Source organism: Protopterus annectens, chromosome 3.part1 (assembly GCF_019279795.1).
Source record: "Protopterus annectens isolate FY-2018-M chromosome 3.part1, PAN1.0, whole genome shotgun sequence".
In the NCBI taxonomy this organism is placed as follows: Eukaryota; Metazoa; Chordata; order Ceratodontiformes; family Protopteridae; genus Protopterus; species Protopterus annectens.
In genome coordinates this window covers 732,903,423-732,931,124 of record NC_056732.1, presented here as the reverse complement: position 1 = coordinate 732,931,124, position 27,702 = coordinate 732,903,423, and the positions used below count along the sequence as shown (strand labels likewise).

Genomic DNA, 27,702 nt, shown 5'->3' with positions numbered 1-27,702 from the left:
AGGAAAACAAGTTCATAAAAAGAGTCCTCATATGAAGGCTCAGGAGGAAACAACCTGATAGGAACTCTTCAAGATCTGTCCAGGCCAGGGGGTAGGAGGGAGGGCCGAAGAAAGAAGAGAGAAGACAACTAACATGGAACGTTATGGTAGGTACATAACTTCTAAATGTTAAGTTGTCAATCTCTCCTTCATTCTTGCTGGATGGGACCGCGTCCCTAGCACCTGTATCCCGGGTGGCTCAATGGAACAGACTCTTGAGAACTGTGGAACCAAAACTGGCCCTATCTCTGGAGGCCAAGTCCAACTTGTAATGAGAGACAAAGGTATGAGGCGTGGCCCAAGTAGCTGCTGCACAAATAGTATCAATGGGTAGTCTATCCTTGAAGGCTGCAGAAGTGGATAGACTCCTGGTTGAGTGTGCTTTTGGTTTAGAAGATAGCTGCTTGCCTCTGAGAGAGTACACAAAGGAAATGGTGGAAGTCAACCATCTGGATAAGGTCACTTTAGAAACTGGAACACCTATCCTGTTTTCTGCATAGGAGACAAATAATTGGTCCGATTTTCTGAATTGTTTAGTTCTATGCAAATAGTACCTGAGCTGACGATGGACATCCAAAAAATGAAGCTTCTGTTCAGCTCTGTCGGAATAGTTTGGGAAGAAGACTGGTAGATCTATAGATTGGTTAATATTGGTTTGAGACACAACTTTGGGGAGAAAGGAAGGGTTCGTTCTTAATGATACCCAGTCCTTATGAAAAACCAAGTAGGGGGAACGAATGCAGAGAGCTTGAATCTCGGAAACCCTTCTTGCTGAAGTGACAGCCAGTAAGAATATAGTTTTCCAGGTCAACAACTTCAAAGAACATGAAGCAGACGGTTCGAAGGAGGTAGTATCAAGGATGCCAACATTAGGTTTAGATCCCATTGCGGAGGAGGATGCTTTATAGGCGGCTTTAGGAGAAAAACTCCTCTCAGAAAGGCCTTGCATAATCTATGAGACATAATGTTATTGTCATGCAAGCCAACATGATACTTGGAAATAGCAGCCAGTTGTACTTTAACTGTAGATGACGAGGATCCTGAATGAAAAACCTCCACCAGGAAATCTAAAACAGAATGTACAGGAGCAGTAAAGGGATCAATATTCCTGGAATTTGCCCAAATAGAAAAGCATTAAGCCACTTGCTAGCATAAACAGTCCTAGTGGGCGACTTTAAGGAAGACACTAAGATGTCTCTGGCGGAGTCAGAGATCATCGGAAGCCTGGCTAGGGAAGGAAGTGGAGCAACCAAGCGGTGAGGTTGAGAGAATGAATAGCCGGGTGCTGCTGACCCGACTGGTGGATCAAGAGATCCGGAACTGGGCCCAGATGCCAGGGCTGCACCAGAAGGTGGCGATGCAGAGCGGAAACCAAATTTGTCGAGGCCAATAAGGGGCAATAAGAATCAACTTGGCTCTCAAAACGGTGGCTTTCTGAATGACTTGTGGAATCAAGGGAAAAGGAGGAAAAGCGTACAGAAGTCCCCGGGGCCAATCCTGGGTTAGAGAGTCTCTCAGGGGTTGGCCTGGAAGGGGAAAGAGGGTGAAATAATCGGGGCACTTGTTGTTTTGAGGAGTAGCAAAAAGGTCGCAACAAGGAGTGCCCCACTGCAGAAAAATCTGATCCACTACAGATTGATTGAGAGACCACTCGTGAGGCATCAGAATGGATCTGCTCAGCCTGTCCGCCAAGAAGTTGGACCTGCCGGGGATGTGCGTTGCTATCAGAAACCGATGAGAGGAGATTGCCCATTGCCAAAGTCTGAGAGCTTCGACACAACGGATAGGACCTGGTCCCGCCCTGCTTGTTGATGTACCAGACCACGGACATGTTGTCCGTTTGTACTGCAATAGTCCCCGTGGGAAGAAAGTCGTTGAGGGCCTGCAGCGTTAAAAGCACCGCTCTTATCTCCAGGACATTTATGTGCAGATGGTATTCTATCGGTTGCCACGTCCGTGGACCATCCTGCCCTGATAATGCCCCCCCCACCCGATCAGAGAGGCATCCGTAGTGACTGTGGCAACTGGAGGAGGGGGAACAAAGGGTCGGCCCTGATGAAGAAGAGGGGAAGATATCCACCAATTCAGATGAGTTCTGCACGACTGTGTGACTAAGATTTCGTGCCTCATCGGGAGACTGTGGTACGACCACTGCGTGAATAGCATCCACTGCAGAAGACGCATGTGGAAGCGAGCCAGTGGTAGTAGAACAATGGCCACAGCCATAAGACCTAGAATTAGAAGTTATGTACTCACCATAACGTTCCATCTGAGTAGGTGACTTCATTCGGATGCAACCTGTGGGTATCGGATCCGATCTCGGATCCGAGCCGGCAATTCAAAAGCTTAGGCTCTGAGCTCCTAGCTCCTCCCTCTTACCCATAACCCCTTGCCAAGCCCTGACTGACCTCAGATTGAGTTTGCCTCAAATACTGACCACAGTATACTAAAACAGCATAAATACTCACTCTATAAAGGTCAGGGGGATGGAGGGGGGGATGGTTGCATCCGAATGAAGTCACCTACTCAGATGGAACGTTATGGTGAGTACATAACTTCTAAATCTGAAGTAGGCAGACTTCATTCGTCTGCAACCTGTGGGACAGAGTCCCTAGCTACCTGAATCTTGGGCGGCCGTCATGGAAGGATGTTCCGGAGCACCACTGAGCCAAAGGATGCTCTTCCTCTAGAAACAACATCCACCTTGTAATGAGAAATAAAAGTATGAGGCGAGGCCCAAGTAGCTGCTGCGCAGATATCATCCAACGAAACACGGGACTTAAAGGCGGCTGACGTAGAAACTGCCCTAGTAGAATGAGCCGTAACCCTCTGAGGAGCAGGTCTGCCTGAAGTGTCATATGCCTGCAATATGCAATTAGCAATCCATTTAGATAGAGTGACTTTAGACACTGCTTTACCCAGAGCAAATTTAGCAAAGGAGACGAACAGCTGATCTGATTTCCTGTGGCCAGCTGTCCTGTTAATATAAAAACGTAATTGTCTATGAACATCCAATGAATGCAATTTGTATTCCCTTTGTTTGAATACTTGGGAAAAAAACAGGCAAATTGATTGACTGGTTAATATTGGATTCAGAAGAGACCTTGGAAGAAAAGATGGATTGGTCCTGAGGCACACCCTATCAGGGAAGAAAGAAAGATAAGGCGGTTTGACACAAAGAGCCTGAAGCTCAGACACCCTTCTGGCTGAAGTGATAGCTACCAGAAAGACAGTCTTCCAGGAAAGGAATTTTAAATCAGCAGAAGCTGCAGGCTCGAAGGGAGGAGCAGTAAGGGCCTGCAGGACTAAAGACAAGTCCCAAGGCGGTACAACCTCCTTGACTGGAGGCCTTAACAAAAAAACTCCTTTGAGAAAGGTTTTGCATAATTTCGCTGTCATAAGGGGAGCTGTGTCCTGTCCAATGTGATAATGCGAGATAGCCGCCAATTGTACCTTAATCGTGGAAGAACTGGCCCCTTGATGAAAGAGGTCTGTTAGAAAATCTAGCACCGCAGAGATAGGTGCTGAAAAAGGATCCACAGTTCTCTGTCCTGCCCATATAGAGAACCTCTTCCATTTACTCCGATAAACCTGTCTGGTGGAAGGTTTATGAGCAGCCACCAAAATGGCTTTGACCGGTGAAGAGATACCGAGTCCTAATTAAGGTTGGAATTGGAGCAGCCAAGCTGTCAACTTCAGGGTTCGCAGATTGGGAACTGGCATTCCCAGAGGGTGAGAGATGAGATCCAAATTGGATCCAGAATCCATGGTGGATTGATTTTGTGAGACCATACGAAGGGGAACCAAGGTTGTCGAGGCCAGAATGGGGCAATGAGAATCATTCTGCTCCCCAAACTGTTGGCTTTCTGCAGAAACCTCTGCATCAGAGGAAGTGGAGGGTAGGCATAAAGGAGACCGAGGCCAAACATGCACCAGAGCATCCTCGGGAACTCCTGGTGGGGAAGCAGGCGAAGAAATTGTCGCATTTGGCGTTTGAGGAGAAGCAAAAGATCGCAACAGGGTTGCCCCAAGCGGCAAAAATCTTCTTCGCTACTTGAAGATTGAGGGACCACTCGTGTGGAGAAAGGATGGTGCGACTGAGCTTGTCCGCAAGGATGTTGGACTTCCCCGGAATGTGCGTTGCTATCAGAAAGCGTTTGGTGGAAATTGCCCATTCCCAGACTCTCATGGCCTCTCGACAAAGGGGGTAAGACCTGGTTCCTCCTGCTTGTTGATATACCAGACTACGGACATATTGTCTGTCTGAATCGCAATAGTCCCTGTAGGAAGAACGTGGTGAAGTGCTTGCAACGCTAGGAGCACCACCCTCATTTCCAGGACATTTATATGCAATGACGTCTCTGTGGGATTCCACGTGCCTTGGACAATCTTTCCCAGAATGCCCCCACCTGAGGCAAGAAGCGTCCGTGGTCACTGTGGCTCGGGAAATGCAGCAAAAGGGTCTTCCTGCTAGGGGCTCCGGAGAAAGAAGCCACCACAGAAGGGAGTCCCTGCACGCTCTGCTGACCGCAATCGGGCGTTTAGAGGCGAACAAAGAGGAGACCACTGAACTTGAAGGGTCCATTGAAGAACCCGCATGCGTAAGCGGGCATGAATTAGAAGCGGGATAGCTGCCGCCATAGAACCTAGGGCCCTCAGGACCGAAGCTGCAGTTGGTGAAGGTTGAAGGATTGCTGTCACATGACACCTCAGGCTGACGATACGGTCTGGGGTGAGGAAGGCTCGCATTGATCTGGTGTCTAGTCTTCCTCCTATGAAATCTATAATTTGAGTTGGATTCAGAAAAGATTTCTCCCAGTTGATCGGCTAGTTCCTGGCTGAGCACAGAAGATGCCTTGATGATGCCGTCAGGAGCCAGTCGTCCAGGTACGGAAAGACCTGTAATCCCTGGAGCCTCAGGTGGGCCGCTACCACCGCTAACACCTTGGTAAACACCCTGGGGGCTGAGGTGAGACCAAAGGGGAGGACCCTGAACTGATAATGACTGGCTCCCAGCCGGAAGCGAAGAAACCTCCTGGATCGTCTGTCCATCCGAATGTGGTAGTACGCATCCTTGAGGTCTATGGAACACATCCAGTCGTTCTCCCTCAAAAGGGGGAGTATAGATTGCAGGGTGACCATCCGGAACTTTTGCTTGGTTACTGACAGGTTCAACAGGGAAAGGTCTAAAATTGGTCTTAAGTCCCCGTCTTCTTTGGCACCAAAAGAACCTGGAGTAAAACCCTAATCCGGCTTGATCTGGGGGGACGCGCTGGATGGCTCTTTTTCTAGCAGCTGCTCGATTTGAGAGCTGCCGCCTCCCCTGGTCGGGTGGAACATCTGGGAGGCTGCAGATTTGGGAATCTTGATTAGGGGTATTGAATATCCTCTGGATATGAGTGAAGCACCCAACTGTCTGTTGTTATGGACTCCCAAGAAGTCAGGTGCATCGAAACCGCCCCGACTGCCTCCAGAGACGGACAGCCGGGCAACCCTTCAGGGCTGCTGCGTGGGTCTCTCAGAGAAGGGTTCTCTGGACCCAAAATTGCCAGGAGCCCCCTGCCTCTGGCACGACGACCTCCCCGTCCTCCTCTGCCACGGAAGGACTGGTTATCCGGAGCAGGTTGGGACTGCTGCGACTTCTGGAACCACATCTTCTTCTGTCCCTTTTGGTTGTAAGAGAAGCACCTCTGGGGAGCTGAGAAGCGGACTCCGGCGGCAGACAGCGTCTTCCGTCCTTTTCGCTCTGGACTAATGTCTCGAACAGTCTTGCCAAACAAGGCAGAACCATCGAAAGGGGCATTCGCGAAGGTCGCCTTGAAGGGCTCAGCAAAATCACAATGGCGGAGCCAGGCCTGTCGCCTCATGACAAGGCCTGCTCCGCTGGCTCTAGCGGCTCCCTCAGTAGCATGAGACAGTAGCCGCATAGATGTATTGGATACAGATCTGAGAGTGGCCATTCGGTGGAGTAAACCTGTTTATCCTCACCGAGATGGACTCGAGGGAGATGCAGCGTATTCTTTAATCAGATCTCGCTGCATCCTAATGACATGTGCCATGTAGTTCAGCGCTCTCAAAGAGAAGGTCGCTGAACTAAACACTCGCTTCCCAATGCGATCCATCGAGCGGGACTCCTTGCCCGGAGGATGGACGGAGGACTCTCCTGGGCCAATTCCCTCTTCGTGGCTGCAGCCATCATCATGGCATCTACTGGGGACCCTTACTCCAGTGGAGTGCGGTCTGATGGAGGAGAAAGAATGTGGTCCGGCTTAGGATAGGCTCAATGGTGTCCGGATCCTTCCACGCCTGATAGATATAAGATCTACCAGGGGTCAGCAGGAGGACACCCAAGAGGTAGAAGGGCCGCCTCGAATGCCTCCAAGAACACAGACTCGTCAAGAAGCCTTGGGGCAGACCACCCCTGATCCTTAACATCTCCATGATGTCTCCAAATGAGACGTCCTCAGGGGTGACCTAGGGAGCCTTCCCTTCATCCAAGTCCGTGTCTGTAGTGACGGACTCAGGGAGTCCATGTGCCTCCTCTTGCACTTGCGCTTCGAGGTACTTCATCGGGGGCTGTCCGAGGAGTACTCTTCAGCAGATGGATGTTCCAAGGGAACCACTTGGGACATCGAGGCGGGCTGTCCCTGGGACCGGCTGGTGGGGGCCTGGCCCAACTGCAATGGAGTGCGGATGGAGCCGTGGCAGGGACCGGGGTCCGGATGTCCTCGACAGTGCCCTTTCCATAACGTTGAAAGCCGAGGGAGCCAGCTTCTAAGCCCGAGCCGACCCCACTGGATCCGGCGTGCGGATCGGAGTCGGAGCCGAAACCGTCGGATCCGAGAGACCAGTGTGCTCCGACCTGGGCGGAGCCGAAGACACACCAGCTCCCTCGGATCCGAGGCTCGGCCCTCGGCTCGAGAGGTCGGGTCCGGTACCAAGCACTCAAGGGATGGGACGGATCCGAGTGCGCCGACCAATCGGATCCGACCCACCCCGGATCCCAAATCTGCACGCGCGAAAGCTCCGAACCCGTGGTATGGGTCGGAGAAGGAGCTAAGGGGAAAAAGGGGTCAAGCCCTCCCGGTTGGGGGCTAGAGCACTCCCATTTGCATTTGGGCCTGGATGAATTTCCTCATCATCCGGTCCATATCAGCTTCGCTCATAGAAAAGGTCGATCTAGAGGAGGCCACCAAGCGGACCTAGAGAGCCGTCTCGGTGACCTCCTGGAAGGGCTAGTCTCCTCCTCCTCGGGTCCAGGAGAGAACCGGGGAGTGGAGCCGAGGAGGAGGAAAGCTAGAAGGCACAGGGAAGCCAGCTTAGATGGAGGAGCCGAGCTGGAAGCTTGGCTCTCCTCTTGTGGTGCTTCTCCCTGTGCCTCTCCTTCTGTTTCTCCCTAGAAGAATCCTTCCCCTCCGGCAACTTTAAGGGAGGTTGAGTCCCAGCCGGAGGGAGAACTCACAGCAACAAGTTGCTGACTGGAGGGCAGAGGCGAAGCAGTATCTGGGGGTAAAGACCCGCCAGCACCAACTTCGACCTCCGTTCCTTAAAGCCGGGGTTGAACCCTGCACAAATGGTACAACCAGAAGACAGGTGTTCAACCCCAAGCATTTGACCGAGTGTGGCCATCTGCTGGGGACAGCTTATGGCCACACTGCATTCGAAAAGACAGCCTTAGGGGCTTCAGACATTACACCTAAGGCCTAAACACACACACACACAAACAAACTACGAAAACCCGAGAAAAATTAACTAAAGAGGGAGGAAAGCCTTAACCACACACAACTCTAACTATATTTATAACAAAAAAAAAAAGAGAATTTGAAAAATTTTCCTGTCAGAAAACTACACTTATCTCAAAACCACGCCAGGAGCTCTAGAATTCCGTTGCTTCTTGAAAAGCGGCAAACGAAATCTGGGGTCAGTCAGGGCTTGGCAAGGGGTTATGGGTAAGAGGGAGGAGCTAGGAGCTCGGAGCCTAAGCTTTTGAATTGCCGGCTTGGATCCGAGATCGGATCCGATACCCACAGGTTGCAGACGAATGAAGTCTGCCTACTTCAGATCCTTCAGTATAAATCTGGCTTTGACCTTGTTGCTCTGCAATAAAATCCGAACGAATTTTTGGATGTCCAGAATTCTTTGATCTGTTAGTCTGGCTAACATTTTGACGGTGTTTAATTCTGCGCCTATAAAGGTGATAGATTGGCAAGGCAGCAGAGAAGATTTTTCGAAATTTACTGAAATTCCCAAACTCCTGCAAAGCTGTAGAGTGTAGTCTCTGGTCTGAAGAAGCTGACACCTGGTGGTGGCGGAGAGGAGCCAGTCGTCCAAATAAGGAAACACCTGGAATCCTTGACGTCTCAGATGAGCTGTGACCACTGCCATGCATTTGGTGAACACTCTGGGGCTGAAGTGAGGCCAAAGGGCAGGGCTCTGAATTGGTAATGACTGGTCCCTAGCCGGCGGAGAAACCTTCTGGGCGCCTGTGAATCTTTATGTGATAGTACGCATCCTGAAGGTCTATAGAGCACATCCAGTTGTCCTTGCCCAGAAAGGGCAGAATGGACTGAAGCGTGACCATCCGGAATCTTGCCTTCTTGACAAATCTGTTTAGACTGCTCAGGTCTAATATTGGTCTCAATCTCCCGTCCTTTTGGGGACCAAAAGAATCTCAGTAGACGCCGGATCCTACCTGGTCTGCGGCACAGTCTGGACGGCTCTTTTTTCTAGGAGCTTTGAAACCTCCTGTTCTGCCAAATCCCTTTGACCGGGTGAGATGTCTGGAAGGGATTGTTGAGGTACGGGATACCTTTCGAAGGGGATTTTGTAACCCTCAGATATGATCGACTGTACCCACATATCTTGTGATAGGGATTGCCAGGCTACTGGGTACAGTGAAATCTTTCCCCGACTGCCTCCAAGGGTGGACAGTCGGGCAACACCTCAGGGATGCTGAAAGGGCTTCTCAGGAAGAGACTCCCTGTTGCCCTGGTTCTGAGGACCCCCCCCTGCCTCTAGGGCAGCGTCTATTGTTGTTACCCCCTCTGCCTCTGGGGTAAACTGACCACGTGTGTCCGTGTAGCTCCTTGGGCTTTTGGAACCACATCTTCCCCCTTCTGACCCTTGGGATATGGTCTAGAAGGAGTGGAAAATGGACTCCAACGGCAGAAAGAGTTTTACCGTCCTGCTCACACCTGGTCAAGGTATCCTTCACCTGAGGTCCGAACAAAGCCGAACCATCAAAGGGGGTATTGGTGAAGGACGCCTTAAAGGGGTCCGCAAAATTACAAAGCCGCATCCAGGCTTGGCATCTAAGAGTAACTCCTGTGCCTGCGGCCCTGCTCGCTCCATCGGCCGCATAGGATATGAGCCGCATGGAGGAGTTGGATAGGGAATTCAGGATTGCTAGCTGTGAGGCAATCTTTTCTTGAGCCCCAGCAGCAGAAGGATCCTGGACCACTTCACCCAGTTCCTTGAGAATATCTCTTTGAAGCCTGGTGAAGTGACAAAGGTAGTTCAGCTTAACGCATAGCAAAGGTCGCTGAAGAAAACATCCGCTTTCCATACCTGTCCATGGTCCTAGAATCCTTGTTAGGAGGATGGACAGGTACTGAAGGATCCGCCAGTTCCTTCTTAGTGGCCGCCGCCACCACCATAGCATCCACAGAGACGCCCTTTGAAAGAAACTGTTTGTCCGTAGGGGCCGTGATAAATTTGGATGGTCTCCTGGGGACAGGTTCCACAGAATCTGGAGCCGCCCACGCCTTCCGAGCCACAACCTGCATAAGTGGGTCGAAAGGCGGAGACACCCAGGAGGTGGAGGGTCGGGATCCAAAAGCCTCCAGGTATACCGACTCATCCTCGGAGGGATCAATGGATGGCCAATTCCCCCTCTGTTTGAGGAGCTCAAGGATGTCTGAAAAGGAGACATCCTCAGAGGGGGATCGTGGGGAACCCTCCGACTCATCTAAGTCGGTATCCGATGTAGTAGACTCGGGGAGTCTGTGTGTTTCCTCTTACACGTCCTCTTCCGAGGGGTTCACCTGCTGGATCAGGAGAAACTTCGAAGAGGAGGAAATTCCCAATGGGGAAACCTGGGGCGATGGATCCCTGGGCCTGAGAGCAAGAGGCTGGCAAGAGGCGTCTACAGGCACTGAAGAGGGAGGAGCTAAAGGGATGGACCGTTGACCTGGCTCAGAGGCCAGGACACTCCTCATCACCTCAAAGGCTCCCCTCCCCGGGAGGCCGGAATATCCCCGATCCGAGGATACAGGAATTCCCGGCTCCACTGAGAGGGAAGGCTCCGAGGCCGATGTCGGTGCCGAGCTTACCAAAGCCGAAGCCCCGAGAGGGAGAGCGGGGTCGGACAAGGGTCCGATGCCACTAGCCCCCTCGGAGCCGACAAGGGAAACCCGGCGACGGATCCCTCCAAGGAAGGCCTCAAGGAGGAGGTCGGAGCCGAGGCGATGGAGCCGAAGGATGTATCGGCTCTGGCGCAAACAGTCGCTGTCCCAAGAAGCTCCGGCTCCGAACTCTGGTGTGGAGTCGGAGGAGGAAGTTCAAGGGGTGAGACAATAGCCGAAGTCTGTTGAGACGGGCTATGGAGCATTTGGGCCAGTGCCTGCGACTTCAACAGCCTGCTTACCACCCTCTCTAAGTCGTGGTCAGACAGCCTGGAAGATCTCGAAGATCGGCTCCGATGGCTCCGCTCCGACAAAAGAGGAGACCCCGGAGCCGAGTGGATACTCTGCAACGAAGGGGACCGAGATCTCTTTCGGGACGAAGTCATCGGAGCTGAAGTCCCCTGAATTCCAGATGGAGCCGAAGGTTTCTCGGCTCTGATGCTGGATAAGGTGTCGGCTCCAGCCGGAGCCGACAAGGCCACAGTAGACTGGGTGTCAGAACCAGTCGGTGCCAAACCCACTACTTTTAAAGCAGATAGATCGGTTCCAGTCGGAGCCGATCTCGGCTCCGACGGAGCCGGAGCCACCGGAGGAGGCTTGGATACTGAAGCCTGAGCCTTCGGTGGCTTAGAAGGTTTCCCAGACCCTGTTTTAGAGGGAGAACCTTCTGGCTTAAGTAAGCCATGGAGGATTAGCTTATTCCTCCGTTCCTGCAGGACTCTCTGGCTAAAAGAGTGACACAAAGCACAGGAGTCCTGCAGGTGCAAAGGCCCCAGGCAGTAAACACAAGAAATGTGACCGTCTGTCAGAGACATTTTCTGACAGCACGAGTCGCACTTCTTGAAGCCTGAGACCTTGCCTTCCTTAGACATTATCCTAGGAGGAAGTCACACACAAACCCCAACAAACACACACAATTAATCCCCTAACACACAACACACAGGTAGGGATTAACCAATGGGGTTTAGGCCTAACTAAACTTTTATACTAAAGGAAATAAAAAGTTTTGAAATATAAGGGAATAGGGTGGGCTGTAACACACTACAGACTATAAAAATGGAAACAAGGGGGAAATAAAACCCTAACTAAGCTTTTTCTCTTTTGACAAGAAAATTACTTACCTCAGCTGGCAAAGGAGACCTCTTTCGCTAAGCGGCAAACGAGATCTGGGGTAGTTCCACCTTGCATCATGGGATATAGGGTTGCCTCGAGCTGGTAAAAGGAGTTCTCAAGCTAAAACAAGTGCCGAGTCAGAGCCGAGGATCGGCTCCGAACCCACCCAGCAAGAATGAAGGCGAGATTGACAACTTAACATTCAATGTTACGTACATTACTTCAAATATACAAATATATGAAAAAAGCACTAAGCTGACGAAAGAGGATTAAGGGGGTATTCAGAAACATACAGCATACTTCACAGCTTTGTCTCTAGCAGGACTACATGGTGCAGAATGAGGGAGCAATTCAAAGTCCACTCTAGTGCTACAGTGATATGAAGTCTCTAGGAAGTAGTGCTACAGTGATCTGTTTGATAACTCCTGATGCAAATATTGTAATCCAGGGGCATGGCTAATGAAAATTAGCTATGTGTTCTGCCCCAGAGACTAACACTGGGATACAAATGGCATGATAGGTTGATTCAAAGACAAACTCTGCCATGCTGTTTTAGGGAAGAGCAGTGAAGACTGAACACAGTGTTTTCAGTGGATACCCATTGCTGGCTGCAGCAGTAGTGGGTCTGTTAGCACCACAGCAAGTAAGTAATTTGAGGTTGTGTGGATGTGTTTGTATAGGTGTGTGCTTAACTGTGTGCATATATGTGTGTATGTCTGTGTATGTGAGCACATGTATGATTTTGACTCACTGTAAGTATCTGTGTGACTGTGCAGGCATGTCAGAATGTGTGTGTCTGCATGTATATTTGTAGGTGCTTGTGCAACAGCATTGCATGGGCTGGGAATAGGAACACTAATGCAGTTGTTTCAGCTGTGTTAGCTGTTCATCTCAGAGTCACTAATGAGCTTTTGCTCCATGTGGTTCTTGCATGTCTCAAATCATCTGTTAGGTCTACAGCACTACAGGGGCACAACAGTGAAGCACTATTAACACTATAGTGATAACCTCTCCGAGTACCGTCTCAGGGCATTAAATCCATTTGAGTGTTACAGATAACCCTTATGGAAAACAATATCCATGTATATCCTTAGAATAGACTGTATGATTTTTTTATGTTGAAAACTTCACCAATAACTAGTATGCACTGATGTCATAAATGATGCCACCAATGCTGCTTTTTTTCCCCACTTTCTGAAAGTTAAGAAAGTTCATTTACAGATTTGCTGTTCTGAACTGTTTGGAAGTTTCTAGAAGGCCAGTGCTTGCTTGGGCTAAAGGGAAGTCTCTGTGTTCACCAGTGGGAGTGGTTAACACCGAACAGCCTGCCTGTCCCTGGAGGAGTGGTTACTGCCTAGAAGCTATAGTTTTATTGGCCATTTTGGGTCAATTCTAAACTCCGTGATCTCTCTCTCTTAAAACCCTACAACTCTCTTTTTGTGCAGTTTTGTGCACTGAGCAGCGTCGGGCAGTGCCGCCTAAACAGGTTTAAACTATTCCAGGCTCCACAAAGTCTGCTCTTCACTTTTTCCCTTAGAACTGTTCAAACTTTCAAAGTAATCACTCTATTCTCTTTCTAAAGCCCTGCACTAGCTCAGCTCTTATAAGGAAACACTAACTAACTAAAGCACTACACCCTCCTTGACTTCTCATAAGTATTAGGCTCCCGATTGGTCCTTCCTGATCAAGTGAAAAATCAGTTCCCTTCCCTAATCTGATCAGTAAAAAAACAGTTCCCTATACTAATCTGGTATATCCAAGGGTCAGTTTCAAGGTTACTCTCCAGTCCAGCCGGTGAATCTGGGAATTTTGAGGCAATGTTACAATTACTTTATGTACACAGACAACCCTCTCCTCCTTCCAACAAACTCTAATACATGTGAGAGATGCAGTTACACAGCCAAACTGGAGGCAGAGCTCTCTCAACCCAAGACTGGCACAGTCAGTCAGGAGGAAAAGGTAACCACCCACACCACAAATCCAGTCTCACACAGACCTGTTGCATCTGCATAACCAACACATAAACACACAAAAACATACTCGGAGGCTCTAAATAAAAATCTGCCTAAACAGCAAAGACCTCCTAAGCAGACATCCAAGCAACAGCCACCCCTCAACAATACACACGAATCACAGATCTCACAAAATCAGTGTGCCTCACAGTCACAGCCCTTAAGGCCAAACAACACACCAAATACACTTGTTATAGGGGAATCTATTGTCCGGCACACTGACGTCCCGCTCACCAGACTGAACAAGAAGAAGGTCACTGTAAGCTGCATGTCAGGTGCCAGGATGCTCCACATAACACAAGCACTCAGGTCACTCCAAAGCAAGTACAAGTATGACTCCATCATTGTCCATGCTGGTGTGAATGACCTGAGACGTACCTCCCTGGACTACATGAAAAGAGACATAGAGGAGCTCTCTGACCATGTAACCCAGGTTGGTATGACCCTGACCTTGAGTAGCATCTTGCCCTCACCAAGAATGATGCCACAGTATAAAGACAAAATGATCAGTTTCAACAACTGGCTAAAGTATTGGTGTCATTCAAAAGGGATCCAGTGTCTGTCAGCCTGGGATGACATGCTCGACAAGCCACGTTGCTTCGCTAGGGATGGCTTGCACCTGTCACCCTTAGGCTTTCGTATACTGGCCAAGGCTCTTGCCACCCCCATAGTGCCTTTTTTAGGCAAGATTCAAAGGACAAACCCACCTCCATAGACAACCCAAGGATAAAAAAACTAAAGGTAATGCTACTCAATGCCAGAAGTCTAAACCTTAAGATGCACGCACTCGAGACTCTCCTCAGTACAGAGAAAATCGATGTCTGTGCAGTAACAGAAACCTGGTTCAAGGCTCCTGAGAGCACCCCAGCACTGCCAGGTTATAACTCATACCATGCGTTTTGGCCTCAAAACTCGGACCGAAGCACAAAAGGAGGGGGAGTGTCTATATTCATCAAAGATACCTACACCTCCAGGTTAGTGGCACTGCATGAAGCATCGGAAACCATCCATGTGCAACTAACAGTGGGCAAAACTGCCTTTCAGTTTGAAACCTGCTACAGAACACCCTCCCTATTACAGGAACCCCACTTGGCATTCCTGAGAACACTGGAGAATATGAAGGTCTCTCCAAACACTATGTTATTGGGTGACTTCAACTACCCAAACATTGACTGGGAAAACTACTCAAGCCCAAACACCCTCGCCCAATGGTTCCTTGAATTTATAAACTCTAACGTGATGGAACAACTGGTCACCACTCCCACAAGAGGGAACAACATATTGGACCTGGTCATCACCAACATGGGGACTGTATGTTCCACACCAGAGGTAAACCCCTCATTGGTAAGATCAGACCATAAACAAATTTTCCTGGACATCCATATCCCGTCCCCACCCCCAGCCAAGGAAATCACTGTAAAGAATTTCTCAAAAGCCAACTTTGCACTTCTCAAGACTGAGGTGGAATCCTTCAAAACCCCCGGGCCAGAGGATAATACAGCCCAATCTGCAGAATCCTTTACAAATGCATTCTATGAGCACCTGCAGGAATGCATGGATCATGCTATCCCAAATAAAACCAAGACCCACTCCTCCAAAAACAGGAGACTGGTCTGGTGGACCCCGGCCATAAATAAGCTATACAACAGAAGGAGGAAGCTACTACATGACAGAGCAAAATCCCAAAATGGGAAGGCATCTCTGATCAGTATTAGCAAGAAACTTCGATCCCTCATAAAATCATCAAAGGCCAGTTTCGAAAGAAAAATTGCCCTAGACACTAAAGATAATCACAAGGCCTTCTTTAGTTAAGTCAGGAATATGGGTGGAAACTCCCAGATATGCTCTGAATTGTTGCATAACGGTACAAAATATACGAAACCTACAGACATAGCCAACATCCTGGCAGACAGATTCAGTGCAAACTTCTCCCCCCCTTCCCCCCCAAAGGAGCAAATGCCTATCCCAACTGAATGTAACCTGCCTGACATCACAGATGCACAGGTGAAAGCTGCCCTCTCCAAAGCAAAAAACACAGCATCTATGGGACTGGACGTTGTCCCAGGCTGTGTCTTACATGAGCTCCAAGAAGAACTGAACCCTCACATTAAATCACTGTTCAAACTTAGCCTTACTACAGGATATGTACCCAAAGAATGGCGTACAGCTACAGTGGTCCTACTCCACAAAGGTGGCGCCACAACGGACCCTGGAAACTATCGCCCCATAAGCCTGACTAGTCTGGTCTGTAAAGCTATGGAGCGTATTATCATGGAACTCATAAATAAAGGCATTGGGAGCCTCCAGACACTGGACCCTACCCAATTCAGCTTTGTTAAGGGCAGATCTTGCCTCTTAAACCTAGTTGATTTCTTTGAAACAGTTACCAAAGCCATAGATGAGGGCAAGGTAGTCCACACAGCCTACCTGGACCTCGCAAAAGCCTTCGACACAATACGCCATTCGGGCATCATAAATAAGCTTACCAGTTTAAATATCAACCCCTATATCACAAGATGGGTTGCAAACTGGCTCAGAGATAGAACCCACATGGTCAGAATCGCAGGTGCCATGTCCGATTCCAAATCAGTTACAAGTGGAGTCCCACAGGGCTCAGTTCTGGGACATCTCTTGTTCAGTATATACTTCTCTGAGGTTCAGGCTAACATGGGGGGATTATGGCTTACAATGTTCGCAGATGACTGCAAACTGGGGGCCATAATTGAATCTCCAGCTGACACAAGCATCCTCCAAAAGGGTCTCACAGAGATGGATGCTTGGTGCCAGAGCCACGGCCTCAAGCTAAATGCTAAAAAATGCATAGTCATCCCCTTTGGGAAAAACAAGGTGCCCACAAATTACCACATAGGTGGTAATCCATTAAGTACGGAGGAAGTAATTAGAGATTTGGGGACCAACATAGATAGTAATCTCTCCTTTGATAATCCCGTTGCCAAAGTGGTTAGAAAGACCTTTTATATAGCCCACCTTATCATGAAAGGGTTTGCATCTAGATCAAGAGAGGTCATTGTGCCCCTCTACTCGTCACTCATCAGGCCCATAACTGAATACAATACCCCTTTTGGGATGTACCTTACCCGACACCTGCAGCAACTGGAGAGACCCCAAAAGTACCTCACCAAGAGGATCATGGGCTACAAACAGATGTCCTATGCAGCTCGACTAAAGAAACTCCAGCTCGACTCAGTTGCTTACCGCCTACTCAGAGGCAATCTATGCCTGACGTACAAAACCATGTCAAATCCAGAATTAATGGACATGCTCCACCTCAAAAAATCCAAGTCACTTAGAGCTACACACTCCAGGGACTTAAACCTCAGCACAAAAATAAATAGGACATGCTTGAGGGACAGATTCATTTCCCAGAGGCTCCCCTCACTCTGGAATAGAATCCCGATTCATGTTAGACACAGCCCCTCACTGACCCTCTTCAAGCGAAATTTGGACGTGTGGATGGGAAATCGCAAATTCACCCCTGGGATCTCTTCTGTGTCCCTGCTAGACAGAGGCACAGTAAACTAATCTTAAAAGGGTACCTTCTGTGACCTACTTTACAGAGGCACAGTAGGCTAATCAAATAGGGAGGCAGAAGCCAAATACACAATGGCTAGGCTTATAAATGCCCTAGGGCAGATAGCCTAGTATCTATCTATGAATCTATGAACCTATGAGCTGGAATTCCATTCCTGAGATATCACTGCACTCCACAAATCAATAGAAAAAACATTGTGATACAGACTTTTGTCAAAGCAAAATTAAAAAAAAATGTATCAAGAAATGTAACTGGACACAGGGGTACTATAATGTCTTAAATTGATGGAATGGATGTGGCGGGGGTGGGGGGTTAAGGAGGCTAAAACATCTGGAAAGTAATTGAGCCATTTTCTACCTCTTCCCTCAGAAACTACTGTATTTGCCCCTTTAATGTTATATTACAATGTTAACTAACAGTAAAATGCTAGTCATGAACGCACTTATTCATAGTCTACAGAATATGCAATGTGATTTTAGGTGAAACAGATTACTGACTCTGTCCTATAAACAAGTAAAGGCTCTGAAAACACCAACAAAAAATGAATGGTGAAGGCACTAAATACACAGGGCTAATTTTATGTCTCCTACTGCAAGACCATAGTATCTACATGTACTGCTAGTGACCTGAGTTTAGAGACAGAAACCAATAAAGGGTTGGTGGAAACAATTTACCAGGTCCCAGTCTGTCTTTGTTTCTGTGAGGATTTAGGGAAAATAAAACAGTGAAAGAAACTTCTCTATATGGAACTTTTTCAATTCCTGTAAGTCTAGTTAATCCCCCATATACTGAAAAGCAGAAAAAAAAATCAGAAAATGGTAGTAGCAAACTTGTTCAGATTGCTTGTCTGTGTGCTTAATGCATTTTGTTTATTTATTTTTTGTTTTGTTTGGATTGCTTGTCTGTGTGTGTAATAAAGGATTTTCGACTGGAAACAGACTGTCTACCCTGCTAGGATTACTTCTGAGTACCTACTAGAAGCTACTATATGTATAACAATGACCGGTATCATATCTATTGCTCTTTGTAGGCTTTCTGTATAGTAATAATAATATTTCAAAATACATTTTTATTTTCTGATTTAGTATGAAAAGCACACACCAACCACAAAATGATATAAAAGCCAGACAGAAGCCAGTAAGATCCACAACAATTTATTGATTGAGCGCTTTCGTCTCACAATAGAAACTTCATCAGAATACCATTGTAGCAAAAACCTCACCTTTTATTCATTGTCTTAATCACATAAAATGACATCACTTCCTTTGTACAAAAAGCGAACTCATACATAAATACAAAATAAATTCTTAAAAATGCTACATGACATCATCCTATATAAACACTTACATGTAAAATTCTGCTTTAAGTTTCAAAATAAAACTAATATAAATTGCACTGTTGAGTCCTGGTGCCTCATAGGCATTAGTTCTTATTTGCCATCTGAGCTCCTTCAGTTCTAGATATTCATTCAGGGCCCCCCCTCACCCAAAGTGACTTGCTCAATGGTAGTGAACCTGAAACTGTGTCCTGGGTGCAAGCCAATATGTGCATCTAGGGCATTTTTTGTTTCATTCCTACCAATGTCATAATAATGTTGGTAGATTCTAGTGCTCAGTGCATTGATGGTTTTTCGTATGTAAAAACATGGACACAGGGACCACTTAGCTAGATATATGACTCTCTTACTACTGCAAGTGAACTTGTTTTGTATTATATAGCCACTATAATTGGGTATATATACCTCCTTGCCTTCCAGGATATATTTGCATTGCATGCAGAATCCACATTTGCCCATGCCCCCCCCCCCCCCAGCCTTGCAGCTGTCTTTCTATAGGTTTCCATCATATTTTTTATGCTGGTATCTTTTTTATAAACAATTTTAGGGAATGTTCCTACCAGATCAAGGTATTCTGGGTTCACACTGAATATGTGCCAGTTGTGTGTTAAAATCCTTTTAATATTGTAGAACTGGATGTTAAATCTAAATATACCTGATTTGTTGAAGTGTTTCCCTTCATTATGTACAACTACTTCTTCGCTACTCTGTGCTTTCCCTAACAGAGGAGTAAAATGTCCATTCTCTCTCTTTGTTGTAACTTCCTTCAATATCCCATCCATGAATGTTTCTGGGTATCCTCTCTTTATCAGCATATTTTTTTAATATATTCAACTGATGAACAAATTCATCATATTCTGATACCATTCTTGCTATCCTAACCCCTTGCTATTTTACTAGGGATGTTTTTAAGTTCACTACTTCTACTACCATTTTCTGATTTTTTTATCTATAGTGATTAACTAGACTTACAGGAATTGAAAAACTTCCACACAGAGAAGTTCCTTATACTGTTTTGTTTTGGACCCTCTATACTTGGATAGTAGGTTTTTTGAGACTTAGAGAACACTACATAGATTGCTTGTTTATTGATTTAGGGAAAATAATAATGTTGCCCCATTGTAGAATCTGTATCTATAGCCACCATTAAAGCTGCCACAAACAAGATGTCACAGCAGATATATATGGATGTATGACCAGGAAACGTGAGTTCCATTCATGTGATATAATTGCACTCCAGAAAGCATTAGAAACAAAATTCTGTTTCAGACCTTTGTCAAAGCAAAATTCAAAAAAGGTATTAAGAAATGCAGCTGGAGACAGGGGTGCTATGTTACCTTAAATGTATGGGCTGGATGGGGTAAGGGGGTTAAGAAGGCTAAAACATCTGGAAAGGAATAAAATAATTTTCTACCTCTCCCCTCAGAAACAACTATGTGTATAACAATAATTGGTATATTATCGTTTGCACTGAATGCTTGTAGGCATTATACATGCAGTGGCTTCACAAATACAAATGGTCTTTGGCTGAATTATAAATACATGACAGTATAAATACTGTTGGTGGCAAATTCATTCCAGTGCCTGTCTCACATCCCTCCTTGTATAGTTCCATGATCCTCACATAAAAAAAAAAAATCTTAAAAAGTATAATAAAAAAAGCATAATAAAAAAGCGTATAGTCCAAGGGATAAAGACTCCGTTGTGAAAATAATAAAGATAAATACGTAAAAAATAACAGTATCACAACGGAATAACCAGGCAGGAAAAAACACAGTATCTGAATCCTTCAATAAAAATAAAATGTACATTTATTGTAACAAACAATCGGTAAGCGCTTTTGCAGTCAGAGGTCTGATGAAGCTTGACTGCAAAAGCGCTTACCGATTGTTTGTTACAATAAATGTACATTTTATTTTTTATTGAAGGATTCAGAGACTGTGTTTTTTCCTGCCTGGTTATTCCATTGTGATACTGTTATTTTTTAAGTTTGTTTGTGTCTTTCGGCTTTTCCCGGTTAGGGGTCGCCACAGCGGAACTCCGGTCCGCTAATGATTGGCAGTTGATTTTACGCATCGCTTGCCAGGCCTGAAGCACAACCTTCAACGAAGGTACGCCCATTCACGCATGTCTCCATGCAGAAGATGCTCTAGCTGAGAATCGAACCGGACAGCATCTTACTGTGAGGCGACAATGCTACCGCAGCACCACCACCACGGGTTTATCTTAAAAAGTATGGTAGATTATTTTCTGCTCTCTGGTTTTATTAGGGTGGGGATACCCTGTCATACGCTCCTCTTTTTTCTCTGTGGTCTGAAAGTTATTGCTGAAGCTGCTGTCCCAATCATTTATTCATTCATTCTCCAAGACCCCCTTTTATTGTTTTTGGGGTCACAGTGAAGCAAAAAGCTGTCACACTAAGTAATTGGAAAAAGGCAGATGATACATTCTGGACTGTCCACCAGTACATTAACTGATAATTTTACTTCATTTCTATTAATTTTCTGTACATGCACAGTAAATCTCCATCCATGCACAGAACATAATACTAATCTTGAAACATTTGAAAATTTGATTTTTGGTATCAGATTTATAATTAGCGATCAGATTGTGAGGCAGCTTATTTTATTTTTTAAGAATAACTGGACCAGTTGCTGCACTGGTTATAGAAGATATTGTTTTTTTTCCCTCTGAGCCTGTGCCCCCTCCCCCCCAGTGTTGACTACTGAACCCAGCCTTCCTAGTCATGCTACACATTGATTCATTCTTCTAGGCATGAGCACTTTCATCCATTCCTTCTCTGGGGTAAGACTCATGGAAGTCCAGAGGGGGACTGTCATCTGCATACTGGAAAGGTAGAGTTTTCATTTAAAACCCACTTTCCCATGCACATGCCGGCTCATGTCCAAGGGGTCAGCATGCAGTTGGATTTTCCAGTGTACTTAATGTCTCCATGTGTGACGTGACCAAGTAGTTCTGCCCCCTTGCAGATGGAACCACCATATGAACTCAACTAGGGATTCAACCACAATAGATAATGATTTGTTTGTTCATTGAGAATTTGTCAAAATTATTCTTTATCTTCAGTGTACATAAGCTTTCATAAATAGTCTTAGGCTAATTTCTGCAGGTACTACCTACAGCTCTGCTCAGTCACAGACTTCCACTTCCTTGCACAGTTCTATGATTTCCCCCCCAATTTCTCTTCTTTGGTAGTTTAAGGTTGGGGATTCCCTCTCATACTCTCCTCTTCTTTACTTGGGAGTCTGAAAGTTGTTGCTGAGGGACTGCTTATCCTTCTCACTGTTTATGCTTCATTGGCAGTGGCGTAACAGAGATGTCATACCCTTATATCAAATTTATGGTCCATGTCCAGCTTCTTCCACCATGAATAGGGAATGAATAATCATTGTAGATTAGTGTGTTTTGTACATCCTGTATGATTCTTCCATTTCTAAAAAAGATAATACTCCTTTGCTTTTATTGTCTTGCTTATGACCTGAATGTATCTTATCTCTCTTTTTTTCTACTAGCTGAATATTTTTTCTCTTCTCTTAGTAATATGATCTCTTAGTAATATGATGCTACATAAAGCCTTCCTTCCTCGTACTGACAGTTTTGCTATGACTACTTACTTAAGCACTCTGAAAGTTGTCCTCTTGGCAGTTTCTTTTTCAGTTTTTACCCTTGGGAATAAAAATGTTTTCGATTTAGCTTGCAGTTTTGCTTTTGTCTACTGACTTACTTAATCCAGTGGCTCATTGTTCACAGAAGAGTGCTGATTTCCTGTATATAATCCATTTTTTTGTAGGTTTATAATCCTCACTAGTGACTTCATGTAGTATAAATGTATATGTGAGCCCATTAGCCATAGACTACTGTACTCCCTAACACCCAATCTGTCACTATTGCTTAGTACCAGATAAAATGTTATCCTGACCATAGTAGGTCTCAGGTGACAAATGGCAGCATTATGAATGAGGGAAACAGAGAATTTTGTTCTAGCAAAGGTTTTTCTTGCTTTTCTTTGCCCTCACTGCCTGCTCTTCATCTCCCTCCTCTTAGCCATTCATTTCCCCATCACCAGTGGTAAGAGCCAGAATAAAAGGGGTCATTATATATGCAGCCTCCAGGAGTGATTTGAGACTTTTTTCTCTGACCCTCATCTCCACACATGGAGGTAGTGTCATCAGCAGAACTGCCCTACCTACCCCAATAGGAAGCAAGTAGTTGTTTTCACAGTTTACTCCAGGGGAATCAACTCACGTATGCTCCTGAAAGAGCACCCCCCCCCCAGAATGGCCACGCTCATCCTCCCTCCTTGTGCTGTCATAACTCCATGCTATTACTAATACTCATGTTACCTGGGAGCTGTAGTCAGGGCTTCATCCCCCTACCTCATTGCTGCAGGCCTGTCTGAGCAAAGTTTGTGCTGGGATCACTCACCCCAGTTGTGGTTGGCAAACTTCCTTGTTAGCAACATTCATATACTTTCAAATATTTTGTTTCTTTGTTTTCTAGCAGCTGACCAAACACTTATCTTTAAATGAAGCTTCATGTAGCAAACCTTGTGCCACTATCTAGCCTGCTGTCATTTTTCAGTGGTGGCACAGCTATTTCTTATTACCTTTTTCTGAATAGTTTTAATTTTCTTTGTGTGTACTCTTTTGCATTAATGCCAAAATGATTACAATTAAGCATTTTAAAACCAGAAGGAAAATACTAAAAGTCTGTCAGTATTCTATAAAGAATGAAATATTAATGTGCTTGTAGATCAGTCAGGTTCCTAAAGATATCCATATTGTGCATGATAGATGGGCCTCAGTACTGCTGCTGGTTTTCTAAATTCACAACAATTACATGTACAACATAGCTGGCAAATAGATAATATGATGATGTTTTATACTCAGTAAGTGCATTCTTACCTTGAATGTAGTTTGCCTCTATTCCATCCACTAAAACATTTAGTTTCAACATGCTGTCTTGAACTGGGGCGACAAGCACAACTCCCTGCATGAGAATATTATTTGAGTTATCAACATATCCACTGCTGTAGTAGTACGCACCAGGAGACGTGAACTGGTAGGAGAAGGTACCTGGAAATGTAATAAGATTTATGGTGAATTGAGGAAGTCATTCCATATCATATGTACAGTACATATTGAATTATGGAATCACTTTAACTACTTACAGCTTTTTTCATCTCAAATTCCTATGACTTTTACCATTTTTAAACTTGTTCTAGAATTACAACAATTTAAATTCACTTGACATTTTTGAATAGTGTATATCAACTAGTATTGCAGAATGAAGGTTACTTTCAGACATGACATCATGATTTTTTTTTATCATAGTGGCTAAGTATTTTGCACTCGCCACTGTTAGAGTGCAGGGATGGCCTTTGATCAACTGGTGCCCTAGGCAAAATAGCTCCATAACGCCCCATCCTCACCACCTGATGTCCCTATCCTGGTCTACCTACATCATCCAGATAACTTTAAAAGGGCCCCTTGCCAGTGTGGTGCCCTAGGCAGCTGCCTAGCTGGCCTATGCCTAAGACCATCTATGAGTGTAGGTAGAAATGGGTACTGTAATGTAACATGTTTTACTTATTTATTTATAGTTGTTAACCAGGTATGTTGGCATGTTCTGGGACCCTTTTCATCTGTGATTCAAGCACAGTGGCAAATATGGACACATTAAACATTGCACCAGAATACATACCTAGTGGACTGTTAACAGAACACAGTATGTGTTAACCTATGCTAGTGGCAGAAAGACAAAATGCCCAGATGGGTGTTCTACAGCCATTTGAGCCCAAGCTGCTCATATTCCAGTAACTTGCAGCCAGTGACTTGAATGGCTATAACCACATCTGACCAGCTGCTCACAATCGAACCTGAATGTGAGTTCAGTGACACAGCTGCCACATCAACCGCTAGTATCACGGGAGGTGGCTGCCAGCAAGTGCTCACCATGGACCAGGTAACTAGGGAAGATGATCCAGGAGGGTACTTTTAGATTTAGAGTGGGAGACGGGGAGTGGAGTGATGACATTAAGGTTAGGGAGGGGTCAGGGATTTTAGGTCTAGTGAGCAATAGGGACTTCAGGGTTAGGGAGAGGGCAGTGATTTTAGGTCTAGTGAGCAATAGGGACTTAGGGTTAGGGAGGGGGACAGTGACTTTACGTCTAGTGTGTGATAGGGACTTTAGGGTTAGGGAGGTGGATGGAGATTTGGTGTTTAAGGAATGATCACAGACAGGAGCAGAAACAGGAGGTGTAGGCAGGGGGAAAGGTGATTTTAGGTTTAGGGAGTGATAGGGACTTTAAGGTTAGGAAGGGGATGGAGATTTTATATTTAGGGAGTGATCATGGGCAGGAAGAGTGTTTTAGGCTTAGGTTTGAGGAGGTGGAAAGGGGCTTTTAGATTTAGGGAGTTGTAGGTACTTTAGGGTTGGGTAGGGGGATGTGGATTTTAGGTTTAGTTGTGCTCGTGGATGGAAGGGGAAAGGGATTTTAGGTTTAGGAAGTGATGTGGAATGGGAGGGGGAAGGGCAGTTTCGTTTTAGGACGTGATTGGGAAAAGAAGATTTTAGTATTAGGGAGGGATGGGAGACTTTAGGGTTAGGACAGTGGCTGGGAGTTTTTAGGGGTAGGATAAGGGCTCTGGTAGGTAGCGTTAACATTAGAGGAGAAAGGTTAGTGGGAGTTAGAATTCTTGCCAGAGCGAGTAAATGATAACAAGGATGTGTGTCTCAAGCAAATGTGTCTTGAGCACATGCAGTAGACCCAGCCCTGGCAATGGCCCATGCAACTAGAGTAAAAGAAGCAGTTGTGTCACTTGAAGTTATGGACAGGGAGAACAGCAGCTGTGTCCATCCTGGCTGGGACGACAGGGAAGATAAGTGTGCATATTGCTGCCTGTGGGCAGGCAGGACAGCTTGCTATTAGTCCCTTGTAGAGGTAAGGGGCAGGGCAGTGCCAATGTTCATTGCAACTCCCTCCCACTGTGTGCTACCAGGTATGTATAAAAGAATGTGACTTAAAGTCTAACATCCCCAACAGCATTATGATTCTGCTGCAGGTGCCTCAGTTTCCTTACTTCCCTAATCATGGCTTTGAGAATTAAAAGGTTCAGTAGACCTAGTAGACATGGACAGGCTCTGGAAGCAGTTTACTATCATTTTTGCAAACGATAATCTGACGGCAGTTATTATTCTGAATGTCGTTCACAAAATGTTGGCTGTATTGTAATATTGAACACACTTATGCGAATGCAGTAGTGCATTCATCTTTAAGTGTTCGACAAACTGTATTGAGATCACAGTACAGTGAGGTTTGGAAATTTAACCATATCTCCACTGTAGTGCAATCTTGGAGTTGGAATATATTGTTAGCAGGGGGTGAGGGGAGTGCAGCCCACCCCCACAGGGGGGGTGCAGGGGGGCTTGCCCCCTGCAAAAATGTGATATGTTGTATAGGAGTTTCATTTACATGAGTTCTTATATGGATATCACATGATGTTTTCAAAGACAATGTCAACTTTGCTGTGTCAGTCAGCTGAGTCAGCATTGTAATGCGGTCGTGATTCTGTTTTAATGGTTTACTTCGAAATTGTGAATGGAAATTGTTTTGTCTTTCGCAATTTTGATAGTAAACCTCTGGAAGCAGCTGATGGTTAGCTGTGCGGTGCCAAAAATAAACTTAAAACCTAGAACACAGCCTGTGTTACAGATGGTTGCACAAAAAATGTACAAGATATTGAAAAGAAGAGCAACAGTTTACACATAGGTAGTTTACACCTCCCCATAACAAGTTGTAAATATTTGTATCATGTCTAACATGACATAATTAAGTTTAAATTTACTTGAAGTGAGCAGGAAAGGAGAGGAGAAGAAAGGATTAAAACAATAAAGAAAAACAGAGGAAAAGTAGTTCCTCATTTACAAGTTATAGATTAATTGTAGTTGATTGACAGGAATTCATTGTATGAATGGTGACTATGGTTTCCACAGAAATGTCATGTAGGTTAAAATACAAAATTTTATTGAGCTATGATACAGAATTGGAATTGCCTAAACATAGTAAGGCCTTGCTGAGTCTAATTCTGTTGGCTGCCAAAAAAGAGGTTACTAGAAAATGGAAATCAAAGTCTAAACCAACTGTACAGGAAGTAGTAAATACAGTAACAGCGATAAAACAACTTGAATTGGGATCTTACAGAAAAAGGTAGGAGCAAACTGCATAGAAAAAAAATGGGAATTGTGGGAACAATGCATGCCAATGAGGACTGAAGTTTAAAAGAAGGCAGGATTTGAATGAGCTATTCAATGTTTGACTGACAATGGCTGTGTAGATTATAACTTATGCATAATGCTTGAAACTAAAATTATATCAGTATGGTTTGTGATGCATCATATTTGCAACTAAAAGTATAATTGCTTATGTCATATGTGATGATTTAATAAATACGTCTCTTGTTTAAAAAAAAAAAAAAAAGAGGTTGGGTGACTTAGTCTTTGCCAATGATGCATGAGTCATGGTAGTATAACATATAAGAAAAGCATCTCTAAAAACAAACAAAAAAATAAATATGTCACTTTGGATATAAGCCACCAAAGTAAAATGTTTAAGACCAAAAAAACAATATCTGGTATCCTACAGAGATTTTGGACAGCTTACAGGCTTTCATGGTTAAAGAAGAAGGATGAAAGGCATGTGGAGGTAGGATGGTCATTTATAGTTTGGAATGATATTTACATTGACAAGTGAAGACAGCAAATTGTGCTAAGGATACTATGGCTCATATTGTTCAGTGAATAAACATCATTGGCACCATGTCATCTACATGAACTCCAGCCAGATTAGGGGTGGGATCCTGATTTAAGTTTGATATCCAAAAGGATGACATCATAGTGTACACTGCAGTATTGGCATAGGAATGTAAAACCAAGCACTTGCTGTCATTGAGATAAAATGCAATTGTACTAATTTCTACACATCAAGCACTGCTTTATGATGCTTCTGAAGAAATAGCTTAGGCCTTCATATGTGAAGCATCTCTTTCACATACTTAATACTTAGCTATAACAAGTCAACAATGCTGTTACATTGACTTGTTAACATAGCAGTTTATTTGTTCAACTGCTTGTTTAAAGATTTTGCCTGGAATACTTTACTGAGGTAATATGCCATAAGAAACCACAGTGGTTCAGTGGTTAATATTTCCAGTATTCGACACCTTG

At 45.3% G+C, this 27,702-nt stretch overlaps 1 protein-coding gene across 1 annotated transcript in view; it reads right to left on the bottom strand.

Moving 5' to 3' along the window:
• PKHD1L1 (PKHD1 like 1) overlaps nt 1-27,702 on the bottom strand; it is a 1,597,738-nt gene that overhangs the window by 601,383 nt on the left and 968,653 nt on the right. The window contains exon 39 of the mRNA XM_044066249.1: nt 23,382-23,552. Within this exon, the coding sequence (XP_043922184.1) occupies nt 23,382-23,552 (171 nt within the window). The remainder of the gene's footprint in view (nt 1-23,381; nt 23,553-27,702) is intronic.